At 35.0% G+C, this 20,008-nt stretch overlaps 1 protein-coding gene across 5 annotated transcripts in view; it reads right to left on the reverse strand.

Moving 5' to 3' along the window:
- LOC115210768 (collagen alpha-1(XIV) chain-like) overlaps positions 1 to 20,008 on the reverse strand; it is a 150,361-nt gene that overhangs the window by 4,759 nt on the left and 125,594 nt on the right. For 2 of the 5 annotated variants that reach the window (XM_036501870.1, XM_036501871.1), the window contains one exon: positions 11,424 to 11,471. The exons of 2 other annotated variants lie outside the window; for them this stretch is intronic. In XM_036501870.1, coding sequence (XP_036357763.1) covers positions 11,424 to 11,471 — 48 coding nt within the window. Of the gene's footprint in view, positions 1 to 11,423; positions 11,472 to 12,435; positions 12,480 to 20,008 lie in introns of those variants that run through there. One more of the 5 variants, XM_036501872.1, reaches the window with a different exon arrangement.

Below are 20,008 nucleotides of genomic sequence, written 5' to 3' on the forward strand. Positions count from 1 at the left end.
TATATATTATATATATTAATATATATAATATATAATATATATATATATATATATATATATATATATATATATATATATATATGTATATATATAATGTAGCAAAAATATCGCAAAAACTGTTACGCAGAGTTTCACGTTCCCGTTCGTCGGACAGAATTGTTTAGAATGGAACAAAATAAGGTTATGTGCAAAAATATTTTGTGATATTTTTGCTTCTTTTTGATAAAACATATTACTCTACCTCTGGTATTATATAATATATTATATATATATATATATATATATATATATCCTATATATATATATATATATATATATATACATACATATCCGTACATATATGGTATATACATATGCATATATGGGTACAGGACCGCATAAAACGTAAACAACATGAAATACGAAATACGAAAGAATGAGCTTTTTGCGAACAACGAAAGAAACAATTGGAAAACAAGACAAGTATCATCAGTTGTCGGGTGATTATCTCCCTTGCATGTAATCTTTTCACTCAGGTACTATTAGACCCAACACCGTTTGGAAATCAGTGTTCATTCAAATCAGTGATCAGCTCTGACGATACCGGTATGAATTTGAATATCTATAATGATTCCTAATAATTATTTTTATACTTCATAATTCCACCTCAAATCATCTAATTGTATGTGTATATCTTTGCTTTTCTTTAAAAACCTTTATTATTATATCTAATGTGCATTTTCTTTGTTTTCTTTTTACTTTTCCCCTATTTATACCACGTGTAGTCTTTTTACATTGAAACCTATTTCTATTATATATATATATATATAATTAATCAATATAGGGTGGCAAAAAATTTCGTAGAATTCTTTTGCCACCAGCGGCCTAGTGGGAAAAAATTAAATAGTCATAGACCATTTATAAATTCAACAGCAAAATCAAGGAACGGCCATAATAGGCCATTCACCCACTAGAAATAACAGCCAAGGCTTCAACCGCAAAACAACATTAATTCCGCAAACCAGGAGAAAATTAAAAAAACATTTACCCTGTAGTTCTTTATACGATGCACCGTTTCATCTCTTGTTTAATGGCAAACTAACCTGATTAAATTAAATCAAGCTAGTCTTCCATAGGCCTATGGAAGACTAGCTTGATTTAATTTAATCAGGTTAGTTTGCCATTAAACAAGAGATGAAACGGTGCATCGTATAAAGAACTACAGGGTAAATGTTTTTTTAATTTTCTCCTGGTTTGCGGAATTAATGTTGTTTTGCGGTTGAAGCCTTGGCTGTTATTTCTAGTGGGTGAATGGCCTATTATGGCCGTTCCTTGATTTTGATGCTATATATATATATATATATATATATATATATATATATATATACGCAAGAAAAGAGGAGGTGTAGTTCCACGCAGGAAAAATGTAGGCAAATTTTTTGTTGGAGAGCATCTAAAAATTTGAAAAACTTGTAATTGTTTTTAAATAAATGTATTTACATATATACCAAACTAGTTTCAAAAATCTTTTTTTGTTTATCAATGGTAAAACTTTAAAATTATGAATTAGAAAAACATGTTTCAAAATTTCAATGTTTACAAGTTTAAATGTTCATAACAGCCAATAGTATAAAAAATGTGGATCATCTTGTTTAAATACACAAAATTCAATAGTGTTAGTAGTGATCGTTAAGAAATGTGGATTATCAAAGTTTCGGTCATACAGAGTTAAGAGAGAGAAAAACAAGGAAGAATTGAAGATGGTAAAAACAAGATTTTGTTTACAGCTTCTGTGATTCTCTCTATAAATACACTTGATTCCAAAAATACGCCATTACAAGCGAAAGACCCTGCACACGACAGACAGAGGATCACAGAGACTGTAAACAAATCCCTTTTTTACCATCGTCATTTCTCTTTTGTTTTTCTCTCTCTTAACTCTGTATGGCCGAAACTTTGATGATCCACATTTCTTATCGATCACTACTAACACTATTGAATTTTGTGTACTTAAACAAGATGTTCCACATTTTTTATATTATTCACTGTTATGAACATTTGAACTTGTACATGTTTTTCTAAATCATAATTTTAAATTTTTACCATTGATAAACAAAAAATATTGTTGAAAGAAAACATTTTTTTTGAAACTAGTTTGGTATATGAGTAAATAAATTCATTTAAAAACAATTACAAGTTTTTCAAATTTAAGTGCATTTTCACCAACAAATTTACCCCCTCTCTCTCTTTCTCTCTCTCTCTCTCTCTCTCTCTATATATATATATATATATATATATATATATATATAGAGAGAGAGAGAGAGAGAGAGAGAGAGAGAGAGAGAGAGAAAGAGAGAGAGGGGGTAAATTTTATACTATTGGCTGTTATGAACATTTAAACTTGTAAACATTGAAATTTTTAAACATGTTTTTCTAATTCATAATTTTAAAGTTTTACCATTGATAAACAAAAAGAGATTTTTGACACTAGTTTGGTATATATATATATATGTATATATGTATGTATGTATGTATGTATGTATGTATGTATGTGTGTATGTATGTATGTATGTATGTATGTATGTATGTGTGTATGTATGTATGTATGTATGTATGTATGTATGTATGTATGTATGTATTCCGGCTTTAAACTTTTCTGCATTATGATATGAAATGTATGATCTTTTCTATCCTGATAACGGAGGTTCGATTTATTTAATGCTAATTACTTCCATTACGGCCTCATATTATGCGGAACTACATCTACCAACATTATGATGGATCTCCGAGGCTCCAGAAACAGGTACTGGACTTATAACACCTCTCCACCACATACATACTCACACAGACCTTTAAATTTTGTCTGTCGTTTGTACTCAACAAGTTGGATCTATTGATATAAATATCTATATATTTATACTGAAATATTCATCGTCTGAAAGTCTCCACTTTTTGCTTTCACTCGTTTTGCATGTATGCACACAATAATCTCTCAGTACATCGCGGATTTTTCAGGCTAATATATGTGAATTTATACCGGAGACTCCTCAATATATCAAGGGTTTCTCCGGCCGATAGGTATTTATATTTTTTATATTCTAATTATTTCTGTGGGAATTTTTGGAACGTAACACCCGCGATAGTCGAGGAATTACTGTATATACATATTTTGAATTTCATACACAAGCTGTTATATTCAATATATATAATTTGTTTATCCGCAAAATTGCCTCCATATCTGCTCAACTTCATCCCTCTTATAGCCCCCGCAACTGATGGTCTGATAAATCATTTGAGCACTACTAAGTGTCTTCTATATTGAGAATCTCTGGATCTCATCTGTGATATATATATATATATATATGTGTGTGTGTGTGTCATATATATATATATACTTACATTTGTCAATGTGGAATGTAAGACAAAGGTATTAATTCCTATCAGTTAATATTCTGCTGTTCCCGTTGCTTAAAAATAACACACAATATGTGCCCTTAAAAATACGCTGTTTATCATAAGGTTATCTAATCTGTTATCTATCCAAATTATTATTCGTCTAAAACAAAGCTATGAAAACCACCGGTAGCTAAAAGAAGGGAAGGGGTGGATAATAAATTGTCTATTTATTTCACGCAAGAAGTAATATGCATTCATAGAGATTGAAGAAAGGACAGATAAGAAAAGCTTCCATGGAAACATTTAGACTCATAAAATTCACATTATATGATAAGATGTACATTAGGTTAGAGTTGGGAAATACTGTTTTTCTAACAGAAAATGCATATAAGAAAGTATGAAAGCAATACTTTTGTCGCTGTGGGAGGTAGAATTTATGATCAGGGAAAAGCAGTAAATATCCAATATGGATTTCTCTTCTGTATCCCCAGATCACTTTGTCGAGCAGAAATTATACGGAGCGGATTGAAGCCAGTATATATATATATATATATAATATATATATATATATATACTATTATATATATATAATATATATATATATATATATATATATATACTAGCAGTATCGCCCGGCGTTGGTCGGGTTTGTAAGGGAAATAACTATATAAGCATTTTTAGAGAGTTATAGCCCAAAAATAGCGAAAAAATGCATTCAAATGGAAAAAAATGATGGTAAATTTTTTTTTAAATCGTAGACTCATCGTAGACGCGCGCTAATACCCAGAAGGGCTCGATATGAATCACGACTATAAGATACCCGGTTTTGGTTAAACTGCACCGCAGAATGTGGGAGTAGTTAGGAATCTAAATCGTAGGAGACAGACACCACACAACCTCACTTTTATATATAAAGATAGATATATATATATATATATATATGTGTGTGTGTGTGTGTGTGTGTGTGTATGTGTGTGTGTGTGTGTGTGTGTGTGTGTGTGTGTGTGTGTGTGTGTGTATGTATGTATGTATGTATATACTGAAACTTGCCAGGAAGGTTAGTTTTAATAAGGAAAGAATATCAGTTGTCTTATACATGTTAAAAAGAACTCGTTTCATGATTTACTTCAATTTTAGTAAATCGTTCCATAGAATTAGTCGCTTAGACACGAGATGCGTTCCAGAACTTTCCAGACTTTTTACAAAAGGCAGTTATAACTGTCCTTTCTTATTGTAATTGTAGTATGTATATCATTACTATGCATCTTTTTTTTTTTTAATTCCAGATTGAAAGAGATGACTGCAACAGCCCTTTGAGCACACCCTATCAAACACTACTTGTCATAACTGGCTAATTTTCAGAACGCAGTTAGGGGGAGATAATTTCGAAGCTCACTGTGCAATTAAGTTTTGTGCTGAGCTTGGCAAAAAAATGCTACAGAAACTTATGAAATACTCCAGACTGCTTATAGCTTAACTTGTATGAGACAAACACTTTTGTTTTCCGCTGGCAGATGAGGCCAAGCAAAGTAATTCTACTAGGAAGCTAATAATGATCCTTTTCTTCGACAGCAAGTTCATCATCTATATTCTGCGGCGAGCTGGCAGAAGCGTTAGCGCGCTGGGGGAAATGCTTAGCGGTATTTCGTCTGTCGTTAGGTTCTGAGTTCAAATTCCGCCGAGGTCGACTTTGCCTTTCATCCTTTCGGGGTCGATAAATTAAGCACCGGTTACGCACTGGGTTTGATGTAATCGACTTAATCCCTTTGTCTGTCCTTGTTTGTCCCCTCTATGTTTAGCCCCTTGTGGGCAGTAAAGAAATATATATTCACTGGGTTCTCTCTGACCGAACAGTCAACAAAGCGTGCTTCGTGATGGTTTTGAGGGAATTTAGACAGAGATTTCGTTACAAAAGGCAAGAGCACCTCACCAGGACAATACACTGGTCCACAATTCCAACCTGATAGCCAGCTACTTGACAGAGATGGGCATCAAAACCGTCTCTCACTCCCATAATTTACACCTTTCTCCCCGTAACTTTTGGTTGTTCCCCAAGCTGAAGACAATGAAGGAGGTTGTGACAGAGTCTTGGACACCTTCATTTTGATAACTTCTATGGGGCCTTCAGGAAATGGCTGAAGAACTCTACTTTGGAAAATTTTCGAGTTTTATAATTCTTTGAAGTTAGTAAATATCTCATTTGAAAATATCTAACATTTTCTAGAATGCACCTTGTATCTGACTTTTTAAGCTCCATCTTTAGATTTAAGTAGGTTTAGAATTATTTCCGAGCAAAAGTATATTATTAGAATATTAGTGAGGTTTCTTTTTTTTAAACTTAATTTTTTAAAATTATTCTGAAAGAAATTATTGAGCAAAACAAACAACGTTGTAGATATATATTGCAAATGCAGTATAGTTAAAAAATATCAGCTTAACATTTCACATATTAATACTGATAAATAGTTAATGTTGATTACTTCGATTTCATTTGTTAAAATTAATCAAGGATTTTTCCCTACCAAGGAAGAAACTATAGTCAATTTCATTAAAATTGTGTTTTAGTAATGCTTGTTTTATCAAGAAATGACAAATAAAATGAATCTTGGTAGACCACAAGATCAGACAATACAGAGACAAAACTAAATACTGCAATGCAATAAGTCTGGATCTCTACCATATCTTTAAACTCAATTTTGTTTTACCAAATTATTAACTATCTCAAAATATATGCTGAAATCTTTAAGATTATTTCCTGAAAATATCAAGCAATTCTTGTAGACGGAGAACTTTCATGTTTTCAACTTCGATATCAGTATCTGTTAATATGTATATTATATATATATATATATATATATTATATATATATGTGTGGTGTGTGTGGTGTGTGTGTGTGTGTGTGTGTGTGTGTGTACGTATGTTTTTACGTTTCTTTATGATAGACGTTTCATCTCTAAACTTCTTAATTGAATATTACATATCGCTTAGATATATAATATTCAATTAATAAGATTTCAACTATACTTGAATATTAGTAAGATTTATTGATGTCATAATAAATTTTTTAATGAAAAAAAAAATATTTATATGACATTGACGTATTTACAGCAATGTTTTCCAACCGTGGTAGGGAAACGCTGCTAAATTCAAGATCTAATATAATGCTGCTATATTTATTAAGATCGAATACTCCTAACACTGCAACAACATTTGGTCGTCAACGTATCCTTAATTAAGACGAAGTATTTAAAATCATTTTAATAGCATCTGATGGATATAACACTGCCAAATCTTTCAAAGATACTTTTATAATTTGTTCCTTTTCTTATGAGCGTTAACTTAATTAAGTGGAGGCGCAATGGCCCAGTGGATAGGGCAGTGGACTCGCGGTCATAGGATCGCGGTTTCGATTCCCAGACCGGGCGTTGTGAGTGTTTATTGAGCGAAAACACCTAAAAACTCCACGAGGCTCCGGCAGGGGATGGTGGTGATCCCTGCTGTACTCTTTCACCACAACTTTCTCTCACTCTTACTTCCTGTTTCTGTTGTACCTGTATTTCAAGGGGCCGGCCTTGTCACTCTCTGTGTCACGCTGAATATCCCCGAGAACTGCGTTAAGGGTGCACGTGTCTGTGGAGTGCTCAGCCACTTACACGTTAATTTCACGAGCAGGCTGTTCCGTTGATTCGGATCAACCGGAACCCTCATCGTCGTAACCGACGGAGTGCTTCCATCCCAACTTAATTAAAGACAAAGAAAAAAACTAAAGATATATAACACATTTTATGAGGGTGTTCCTGAAATACAGAGAGTATCTTAAGGTCTCCCCAAGAGTGAAGAGGTTAAAAACACTGATTTTGACACTGATTAAAGAATTTGTCTTAACTCTATTAACTTAAATATAATTATGTTCCTAATACTTTTTCCTGTGTTTGATTAACTTTTGCACACATATTCTCTTAATGTATTTTACAACTAACCAGGATTTATATAAGCTCTTTAAAAAGTTTCTCGAAATACAATAACTTCGTTCTATTAAATAGAATGCAGGTTCATAATCTTATTTACACACACACATTCACGCATACATGTGTATGCATATTTATGCATGTATATATATGTGCATTTAAAGATTTAAGCTCCTTTCTCTACGGTGGATTCCAATACATAGAGTATTGACGGTATATTTGAATACCTAGCATAAGATAGATTCACCACTGAAATGGTAGTTGAGCATGCTGGGTTCTTTTTAGCCATACACATTCTGTTGTGTTAATATTAGTTTCAAATTTTGGCACAAGGCCAGCAATATCGGAGGAGGGATTATGTCGACCATATCGGCACCACTACGTAGCTGGTTCTTATTTTTTTTACCTATCCCCCCCCCCACTGATGGTTTATATGCAAAGCAATTCTCGGCAGAATTTTGACTCAGAACGTAAAGACGGGCGAAATACAGGCACGGTAACGATTCAAGCAACTCAACACCTTGTGATGTGTTATTATTGCCTAAAATAAACCCCACTGCAAACAATTTTCTACAGGGAGAATTGGCTAGTGGATACTGAAGCATAATCTATTTGGAGCTATCCTTCTCTAATGTGTGAAAGGAAGACTTGATGCTAATTAAAGTTAACACAAGCAACAGAGAAATAATGACAGTCGGTCGCTTTACTTTCACTTTCTAGGTGGCAGAAATGAAACGTTAAAAGTAAAGTCAACTACCATATTTCAGATAACATCAATTTGATGTAAAATAGTGTTTTGCGTAAGACTGACATATTAAATACGTCAGAATGAGTGCTATTTTTAGTTTCTTCCTTCCTTATCTATATTTTAGTTTACGTTCCTTAACGCTACTTCATATTTCACTCTCATATAACTTTATAGTTTATTAAATTCGTCTAATATTCCCCAATTGCGACATACGCTATTTTAAGCTTGATAAAATCCTCACTAAAATTCTTTACTTGTGGAATATCCCTTAAAGCTTTAAACGAAAATATATTAATTTCATTACTGATGTCTTGCAAACAACTTGCACATGCAAGTGCTACCAGTTAAAAGCTCCGTATATCGGAAGCTAGCAAGTGTATGGGGTCATCAGGAGAGAATGCGCGCCGTTTCGGGGCCTACCTCTCGACGGCATCAATGCGCACCGACCCCCTCACTGATATGAGGCCCCGCTTGCTAGATCAGCTGGTTATGAAGAACTCAATATACTTCTAGCCATCGCTCATCGTCTCTTTTTAACCAAATCCAGTGGCTAGCCTTCTCCACTGTAGATTGGATATCAGTCATGGTGGTATTGACTTTACGATGAGTTAGGCCTAGCGATAACAACAGTCGTCTCACGCTGTGTCCTACAAACCCTCTACATCCGACTTCGATAGGAAAATGTTCTGCTTTCCAGCCTGCGTCTTCACATTCCTCGAGGAGGTTTTCATAACGGTTCAATTTTCGAGCCCGAGCGGCGTCCATATTATCTTCGTGAGAAACCGTTAGCTCGACTACATTTATTTTATCCATCATTTTCGTTTACTTCAATAATTTACACACTCTATTACCAAACTTAATTTAACTGGAAATGAGCCCTACTTCTCATTAAGTAGTAATGATGCCGGACGAGGCGATTTATTTTATGTTATGTATGTATAAGGGTGTTAGCTAGATACATCCTATTCCTGTCTAAGCACGATTTGATCTTAGCCCTGAAAGAATAAAAAACATAGGCGCAGGAGTGGCTGTGTGGTAAGTAGCTTGCTAACCAACCACATGGTTCCGGGTTCAGTCCTACTGCGTGGCATCTTGGGCAAGTGTCTTCTGCTATAGCTCCGAGCCGACCAATGCCTTGTGAGTGGATTTGGTAGACGGAAACTGAAAGAAGCCTGTCGTATATATGTATATATGCGTGTGTGTGTGTTTCTGTGTCTGTGTTTGTCCCCCTAGCATTGCTTGACAACCGATGCTGGTTTGTTTACGTCCCCGTTACTTAGCGGTTCGGCAAAAGAGACCGATAGAATAAGTACTGGGCTTACAAAGAATAAGTCCCGGGGTCGATTTTCTCGACTAAAGGCGGTGCTCCAGCATGGCCGCAGTCAAATGACTGAAACAAGTAAAAGAGTAAAAGAGTAATGCTGTTATATTTCCACTGCTAAGATTAATGCTCTATCGCAGTCGTGGTAAATATTTTATGCTAAGAGGACTAGAACATTTCAAAACTATATCTATAGCCATAGATATAATGTACAGAAGTGAAAGGATTCGAGCTGTTAACCATTCGGTGGACAGTTTATAAAGTCAAACCTGCCACCTACAATCTTCACAATCCGATCAAAGACACTTAATAACTAATCGATTGTTTTCTTAAGTAATAACCAATCGATTGTTTTCTTAACTAATAACCAATCGATTGCTTTCTTAACTTATTAAAACTGGCAGTTTTAATGGGAGTGGGACAAACAATTTCATCGATCCGAATACGTCACTGCTACTTCATTTCATCGAAATGGATGTAGGGCAGAGGATGTAAGGCAAATTTGACCACGGTGGAATACGAACTCAGATGTAACAAACCAAAGGAATGGCCACAAGATACTTCCTCCAACAACTTAATGTTTCTGACATATGTCAAATATTGAAAGGAAAAATGAGATTGAAAAACGATTAGGTATTGAACGAAACTGGCTTGTGGCCTTAATTCATTTCTTATTTTCATCATTTTATATCTTTTGATAAGCTCTCAAAACAATTTCAAAAGTTACCCTGGCAACCTATTATTTCATTAGAATTCATTATAAGCGCAGGAGTGGCTGTGTGGTAAGTAGCTTGTCTACCAACCACATGGTTCCGGGTTCAGTCCCACTGCGTGGCACCTTGGGCAAGTGTCTTCTACTATAGCCTCGGGCCGACCAAAGCCTTGTGAGTGGATTTGGTAGACGGAAACTGAAAGAAGCCCGTCGTATATATGTATATATATATATGCGTGTGTGTGTGTTTGTGTGTCTGTGTTTGTCCCCTAGCATTGCTTGACAACCGATGCTGGTGTGTTTATGTCCTCGTTACTTAGCAGTTCGGCAAAAGTGACCGATAGAATCGGGCTTACAAAAGAATAAGTCCCGGGGTCGAGTTGCTCGATTAAAGGCGGTGCTCCAGCATGGCTGCAGTCAAATGACTGAAACAAGTAAAAGAGTAAAAGAGTAAAAGAGTAATACATTAATTTTTTAAAATTTCTGTTGCTTTTATTGATTTCATTTGTTTCATAGCAATTTTTCAGGGACACTGCCCACACAGCTCTAAGTGTAACATAGTACCTTTGATCTTAATCAAAATGGTAGTTATTTTATCCGTCTCAAATTATCGATTGTATAAACTACCATTCGGATATAACGCCCGTTTTGTTTGATTGGTAGAGTTGCGTCCGTCACACAAATACACTGATGTATGTATGTATGTATGTATGTATGTATGTATGTATGTATGTATGTATGTATGTATGTATGCATATATGAATGTATGTATGTATGTATGTATGTATGTATGTATGTATGTATGTATGTATGTATGTATGTATGTATGTATGTATGCATGTATGTATGTATGTATGTATGTATGTATGTATGTATGTATGTATGTATGTATGTACGTATGTATGTATGTGTGTGTGTGTGTATGCATGTATGTATGTATGTATGTATGTATGTATGTATGTAAGTATGTATGTATGTATGTATGTATGTATGTATGTATGTATGTAATTGTTAATAGTATTTAAATGTTATTCTGTTAATTGAAGTTTAATAGAATTACAGTTTATGTTTTCAAATATGGTTAATTTACCAGCATCCATTACCCATTTTAGTTTACTTTCAGTGAGTAATTATAATATTTTAAAAATAATAAAATATAATAATTTAAAATAAAATATAATGTTAGAGTTGACTTAATTTTTTAATGGAATTTATATATTTAGAATTGAGAAACGTAAGTAATATTATTTCTTCTGTAAGGAATTGTTATTTTAGAAGCATTGCTTTGAAACAAGTTACCCTCGATGACCATTCCATAAATTGTTGATGGTGGTGGGCCCCACTTAGCTTTTGTTCCAGAAAAAGAAAAAGAACAAAAAAAAAATAATGTATAGTTAATTAAATATTGGTTTCAAATTTAGCACAAGGCCAGCAATTTCAGGAGAGGGGGTAAGTCGATTTTATCGACCCCAGAAATCAAATGGTACTTATTTTATCGACCTCGAAAGGATGAAAGGAAAAGTCGGCCACAGCGGAATTTGAGCTCAGAACATGAAGACGGACGAAATACCGCTAAGCATTTTGTCCGGCGTGCTAACGATTCTCCCAGCTCGCCGCCTTTGTATAGTTAAATACTAAGAAAATACAGTATCGTGACTCGAGAATTATTGATTAAAAACAATATTGCTTGAACCTGGAGGAACGAGGTGATTTGAGACTGAAATTGATCAACATTCAGCTTGATATCAATGCCTTGATCCAGGATCACCATGCTCATACCACACACTGACGTCAATTTCAATAAAAGATATTCCAGCAATATGATGCGTTTTCCACATTTTCTAACCGTGAAAACAATTTCATAAAAATTGAAAGTTTAATACTGTATTCTCGTACACGTAATTTTAAATATAAAAAGTGAGTCATCTTCAATAGAATTTCTGAATTTTGTCGTGCATGTATATTTTAGCTAACATTGCCAGCATTAGTACCTGGTACGCATTTAAGATATGGTACAGAAGGGTAAGCTATTAAGATATTTTGAATTAGGAGAGTGGTTGATGCAAACGGAGCGGAAGAAGTAACTAAAAGGGCTCGATGTAGAAGGAGAAGTGGCTAAAGGGACTTGATAGTTGAAAAAGTTTGGCGACTCCTGGTTTAAACCATTGAAACAGTTACAGAAATAAAGAACAATAAAAGATACAACACGTATTACACTCAAAATAATGTTTAACCTTTTGAATATCGGTTTATCTAATAACTCTGTGATATTTCAATATCCCTACGTTAAGAAACATCTTCAAAAAATATAAGTTCATTATGTACTTTACCTGAGAGTTTTCTTCATCAGTGACACTAATTATAAAAAAGACAAGTATCAGAAGTCAAATACAGGTATACTTCAACTTGAGTCGTTTTGAGTTACAACTTTTTCCACATTACATAATGTTTTGTTTTATTTTTCTTCATAGGAATAAACCTCAACATCAGTTGATTATCCGATTTTACATGTCTGCGCAAACGTATTCAAACGTATAAAAATTTAATAAAAAAAAGAGCACCTAAAGGCCAATGCTGAAGGGGGGAAATCAAATAAAATATATGTGAAAATAGGTACAAACCATTTATTAAAATAGATATAAACAAATAAGTTATTTAAAAAATTAATATTTTAATATTTAGGTTACGTCGTTTTTCGACTTGAGTTATATGTCTTGGAACTAATTACCGACCTAAGTTGAGGTATGCCTGTTCATATTTTCCCGAATACACGTGTTATATACATTCAGTATTCTAACACAACCTTTGTATGCACACTTCAGCCAATTTATATATCACATTTTTATTAACATGCATAGATACAATGAAAATTATATTCGGATTTTGGTATATAAACATAACAATTATAAAAACAGTGAAGATTATTAAATGAATGTGTTTGATTTTGATATATGAAAATGATATGCAGCATGCTTATTAGACAGACATGTATGTGAGTATATATATGAGTGAAACATGAATAATCACAAAAATGAATTACATGCTATGAAGACGAAAAAACAACGAATATATATATATATATATATATATATATACATAAACACATGCATACACACATATATATATGCATATTATGTATATTATTGGGTCGTTAAAGTGTTTACTTCGCGCGATGCAGCGGCAATTGTCTCCTGATATAGCCCCAAGCCGACCAATAACTTCTCAATATAGTCGATAGTCGGAGACTGTGCGGAAGCCTGTTATATATACATATATGTGCGTGTGTGTGCACGGGTGTATACGTGTGTATACCATCGTTTCAGTGTCAGCGCTTGTTCACCAGTGTAAGTTTGTTTTGTACCCGCTAGATTAGAAAAGACTATCGAGATATTGACACCAAGCTACTTCACTGAAGTGGAGAGTGCAATTACAACATAACGAACAAAAGAAAACTTCGAATATATTGTAGACATCAGGGTCATCCAGGCTGTCATTCCTTGTGATGGTGGTGTACGATGCGCTTCAATTTTTGGCCAAAGTTAGAAGCGATATGATGAGGCTGCTGGTTGTTGTTGGCACATATTTCACATCTTTGAACCACGATCTGAGAACATGTCATGTCTTGTAGAATATATCCTGCCTATAATTTATGTATTTCCTTACTGATTCACTAAACACACACACACAATAGCGCCAACGTAATGAGAACTAGTACCAAGTTGTGTGAAACGCAAGACAGAAATGTAAATAGGACAATGTAAATAGCTAGACTTCTGCATCGTGTTAATGTCTGGAAGATGCCGGTGAATTTGAATAAAGCATTCATGATCCGCATTTCTATGGCAATAATGATGTAACGACATGATTTTCGGATGTAGACCGATTTCACAAAAGAAGTATATAGCTATAAGGCAGTGAGCTGGCAGAATCGTTAGCACGCTGGACGAAATGCTTAGTGGTATTTCGTCTGCCGCTATGTTCTTAGTTCAAATTCCGCCAAGGTCGACTTTGCCTTTCATCGTTTCGGGGTCGATTAAGTAAGTACCAGTTACGCACTGGGGTCGATATAATCGACTTAATCTGTTTGTCTGTCCTTGTTTGTCCCCTCTGTGTGTAGCCCCTTGTGGGCAGTAAAGAAATATCAAAAGAAGTGTATAGCTATTCCAAACAGTACATTATTATACAATGGTAATTCCTATTCTAAATAGGTTTATACATTACTGCCAAAATAAATTAGTGTTTTGTTAGATATATTGATTACATAAGGGCATTCTCTTATATTTGAGGAAATACAAAACTGGGGTACCATTAGCGTTTAAGTTTCTAATACAACTTTGGTTAGTTTCTGTATTCAATAGAAAAAGAATAAAACTTATATGAAAAATACTTTTGAGCTAAGTGGTAGGAGAATAGTTAAAAGATTAAATAAAACATAACATTATTAGAACTAAAAGAACATGGGCAACATCCACTTAAATGCGGAAATGTGTATCTGTTGGGGTTTGGGGTGCTAACAGCATAACATGCATTGTATAACAGCAAGAGGATATTTGAGAAAAAGTCAAAGACAGAAGAAAATAATAGAACGATAACAATAATAGAAACAGAGCAATGATATAGTATATTGGCTACAAGTGAGATAAATACAAAAATATCAGATCAGTATTTGACTCCAAGTTCTATGATACAAAGGATTAGCTACACATGTGCAACATATGGTAAGATAAAAATGTCTATACATAGGAACATCTTACATATATTTACATACACACATACACACACATACATACCAGACGCACACACACACAGACATTCTTTTCTACTCAAAGCAAAAGGTCCGAAAATTTTGAGGAAGCAGCCAGTCGATTAGATCGACCCCAGTACGCAAAGATTGAAAGGCAAAGTCAACCTTGGCGGAATATGAACTCAGAACGTAAAGACAGACGAAATACCGCTAAGTATTTCGCCCGGCGTGCTAACGATACTGCTAGCTCACCGCCTAGACACACACCAAGACACTGTTACATGCATAAACATACATGAGCACACGTACATGTATGTATATAAGCATATATATATATATATATATATACTATATATATATATATAATATATATATATATACACATATACATATACACACACACACACACACATATATATATATATATAAATATATGTGTGCGTGTATATATGTATACATGTATATACATACGTATATACATACAAGAGTATTCCTATACTTTATGAATGTATTACCGTAGTATTTATTACGAGTCTACATCCATGTAAGGTTGTGGTCACAGATAAAAAAATAAGGGAAAAGGTTAAATTCACAGGCTCCATTTAAAATAATAGAGAGAAGAAATAAAAACAATATCCATTGAAATTTAATATGTAAATACAAAAATGCATACATAAATACACGCGCATGTATTCATCTGTATGTGTGTGTGCGTTTGCGTGTTTATGTGTGTAAGTATGTATGTAATTATGTATGTATGATATGTATATATATACATATATAATATATATATATATATATATATATAATATATATATATACATACACCCCCCACACACATATACATTAACATACACATACATGCATACATAGTGCCTCTAGTCTCGTAGACGAGTATGATTATCGGTGACAAATTATCTTATCCTAAATGTTAAGGACAATCGCTGTCAACAATGGCCGCACTGAAATTTAAAGTCAATAACAGTCTGCACAACATTGGTAAAACTACTAAAACATACGACGGCAAGTATCTGAGAAACTACCAGTAACAAGATCCCCTTATTCGCAATGAAGTGGAAGTTATTTCGTATATTCCCTCTCCAGGAGAGATATCTAAATAAAGACTTGCGTCTCTGATTCTTAGCCGTTGGATGGCCGTTGACTCTACTGAGTTCATCCATCCTTTGACATGATTTTGTATTTCGTCCTGCATGGTGTCCAATGAAAACTACCATCTTTACTATTCTTACCCAGCAAGCTTGATATGGTTGCCAGTTCACTCGCCGATGGTCCAACCATGCAACAAATTGTATCAGCTTACATGTTACTAGTAGCACTAACAGTGACCTGACACACGTGCACACATGCATAACAGCTCGAGAGCTTTTGTGTAAAATAATTGTTTTAATAGAGGCACAAGCCCTGAAAGTTGAAGAAAGGGAATTGGCGTTTATATCAACTGAAGTACGTGACTAGAGCCCCGAAGAGATAGAATTCAAATATGTGAAGATAAGTTTCAGGTAATTATATATCAGTCAGTGGTGGCGCAATGGTTCAGTGGCTAGGGCAGCGGACTCGCGGTCGGAGGATCGCGGTCTCGATTCCCAGACCGGATGTTGTATGTGTTTATTGTTTATTGAGCGAAAACACCTAAAGCTCCACGAAGCTCCGGCAGGGGGTGGTGGCGACCCTTGTTGTACTCTTTCGCCACAACTCTCTCTCACTCTTCCTGTTTCTTGAGTAACGCTGCGATGGACCGGCTGGGGGAAACACATACGCCACAGAAACCGGGAAACCGGGTCCATGAGCCTGGCTAGGCTTGAAAATGGGCCCATAAATAAAAAAATGTATTAGTCAGCTTTTAGGCTAACAGTGTTTGTAGCAATCAAAGAAAAACCACTCAGTACTTAAAAAAATGTTGGTTATCCATTTCGATAAATAATGAATACGTTGACAGTGTGGGTGTTTTTAAAATTATATATCTGATGTTATGTGTGTGTGTGTGTGTTTGTGTGTATGTGTGTGCGTGTGAGCGTGCGCGCGTAGATAGTAAGATAAATAGATAGATAAGGGTCTTTACTTGTGCGCAATGAATAATATAGAGTGTCATTCCTGTTTATTTTATGTTTTCTTCATAGAAAAACTTTGATATTTAATTTATGCTAAATATATAATAACCGAATAATTAATATCAATAACAATTATATTACCGTAAAACATTAACATCATTATTATTATTTTTATATTGTCAATTATTGTATTATTCACTTATGTTATTACTTTATTAATGCACATATACATACACCTCACACATACACACAAACATACATACATACGTACGTACATGCATACATACATGAGTGCTTTAAAAAACGGTGTTTGGAAGTTGACACGGGCTTCTTTCTAAGTTTTAATGTTATCATCTTTAAAAGTGGAGGTGTATATAGTGACGTTTCTAATATTATTTATGTTTAATGTATGTCCCTCTCTCACACACACACACTTAACTCACGCAGTGATACGAGAGAAGTGGTAGAGCCCGGTATAGGGTTTTCAAACCAGAATACTGAGTTGAGGATAGGTCAAATGCTAGCAGTTACAGTGGAACGTCTAATGTGACATTCTATTCATTATCGCAACCACCAGCCACTGCCACTACCCCCACTGCCGCCTTTTACGACGTATAAAGTTAATACCGTAAGCATTAGGCTCGATTTTCCATGAACTCTATTCACAATATTATATTAATATTAATGCATGCGTATATCATATACAATTAATTTGTCCTTTTTTCTTTATTTAACCAATGAGAACAATGTACTTAACGAGAAAGTGCATTCTAGTTGTAAAAGCTAAGCCTACAATTCAAGTGATTTATATTAAGAATTAAACCTCAAGAGACATTCGTCTCAGCTTTGTGTGTAATAGTTGTAGAAAGATTGCATGTGATTTATTCAAATATATCTTACAGTAGGCGGTTCATGCTAATGATTCCCAACAAATAATACATGTATTTAAAATTTTTCTATTAATATTGGCTGCAACTGGCGTCAAAATTATCACAGGCAATTGTGCGCTCACAGACTCAGGCACACACACATGTGTAAAGAGACACATACGCTCATAGAGGAACTTATAATGTCACACAGTAACAAACACATGCAGATGCAGTTATATACACCAACATGTACTTGTGACACAAGCACACACACACACACACATATTTACACCCACACGCATGTGCGTGTGTGTGTGTGTCATTTCTCATGACTGACAGCGTTGTCTGACATAGAGAAAATTACATTGCGAACAGCTCCTCGTTAATGTCTTTGCACTCAGCTGCGCACTCACACCTTCCTGCAAAAATGAGAGAGAATGAGAGAGACAGTTTCATTTTCCACTGCAACAACAAGACTCCAGTTTCAAATCTTTAAAACATTACTAACCAAAGAAAAAAAATGGCGTCTTGGCACATAATGCTTTCAATAAGTGTACTTGAGGAGGCAAAATTTGTTTTATTTGTGAAAGTGCTCTCTTTTCCATTTCAAGTGGTTGCATGAAATTGAATTAACACACACGCATACACACACGAGCGCGCGCACACACACACACACACACATTTTATACTTTGTAGGAAACGGCAAAGATGAAAATACACTCGAAAATAATGCGTGTGTGCCTTCATACACATTCACTTAACTGTGAGTTTCTATGTGCAAAAGAATGTATGTGGGCATGAGAGAGAGAGAGAGAAAGAATGAGAGAGAGGGGGGAACTTATAAATTTCATGGAAACTACTGCTAATTAAATTGGTAGAAGGTCGGGTTGCTAACAAACGTATCAAAGTTTCGCACAGTATCACCAACGATGCAGTTTAGTCCAGCATGGCTAACAGACAATATTCAAATGAGCAAGTTCACCCAACTGTAAATAAGTGCTCTGGAGAAGTATAATTGTTGCAAGTAATATAGGAGGTTGCGCTGAAAAATTCGTAGGTTTACTATGAAAGAGTGATGCTAGAGCTGTGAAAACCTTGCATGCATTAAATTCAACTCTTCTTATTAGCAGCTTCTTTCCAAGTGTGGAGGCGCAATGGCCCAGTGGTTAGGGCAGCGGACTCGCGGTCATAGGATCGCGGTTTCGATTCCCAGACCGGGCGTTGTGAGTGTTTATTGAACGAAAACACCTAAAGCTCCACGAGGCTCCGGCAGTGGGTGGTGGTGATCCCTGCTGTACTCTTTCACCACAACTTTCTCTCACTCTTACTTCCTGTTTCTGTTGTACCTGTATTTCAAAGGGCCGGCCTTGTCACTCTCTGTGTCACGCTGAATATCCCCGAGAACTACGTTAAGGGTACACGTGTCTGTGGAGTGCTCAGCCACTTACACGTTAATTTCACGGGCAGGCTGTTCCGTTGATCGGATCAACCGGAACCCTCATCGTCGTAACCGACGGAGTGCTTCCACACACACACTTTCCAAGTAAACTGACATCTGACGTCAAAAGTACTCAGCAGCGAATTCGCTTGAAAATGGACAAAATTTAACATCTTTATGAGATTGAATAAGTTCCTACGTTGTGTAGAAATAAGGAATCTAACTTTTCGGTTCATTCGTCTGAAGGAGGAAAATAATTTTTTAACTGTTGGGAAGCATTGTTTTCCCACTGTCGAAGAGACTGTTCCGAAACGGGAATTTCTTCATTTACCCATAGTAAACAAAATTAACCGAACTTATGCAATCCACTGGAACATCCGAGGAGGTGCTAAAATGTTCGTGGCTTAGGGCAAAAGAAAATACCGGATGATCAGTTCATTATGATTGTATTCGACGTAATCTCCTCTCAGATTCACATATTTATTGCAACGGTCCTTTAGCTATTCTAAGCCCTGTAAAAGAACTCAGATGCTGGTCCTCCAATCAGGCCTTTCTTGATACCCTTAAGGCCAGGAACTTTTCAGCATCCTCTCGCATACTGCTAACTTAACAAATAGCAATTTGTATGGCTAATTTTAAATCATCAGCAAACTATGAGTTTACTGAATTATTTAGTTTGAAAGCTAAATTAAAGACGAAAATAATTTGCTGTATAAAACGATTTTCCCTAGCAGGGTCCATCGCATTTCACGTTTTATGAATGT

The sequence above is a fragment of the Octopus sinensis genome, linkage group LG4 (genome assembly GCF_006345805.1).
Source record: "Octopus sinensis linkage group LG4, ASM634580v1, whole genome shotgun sequence".
Taxonomy (NCBI): Eukaryota; Metazoa; Mollusca; class Cephalopoda; order Octopoda; family Octopodidae; genus Octopus; species Octopus sinensis.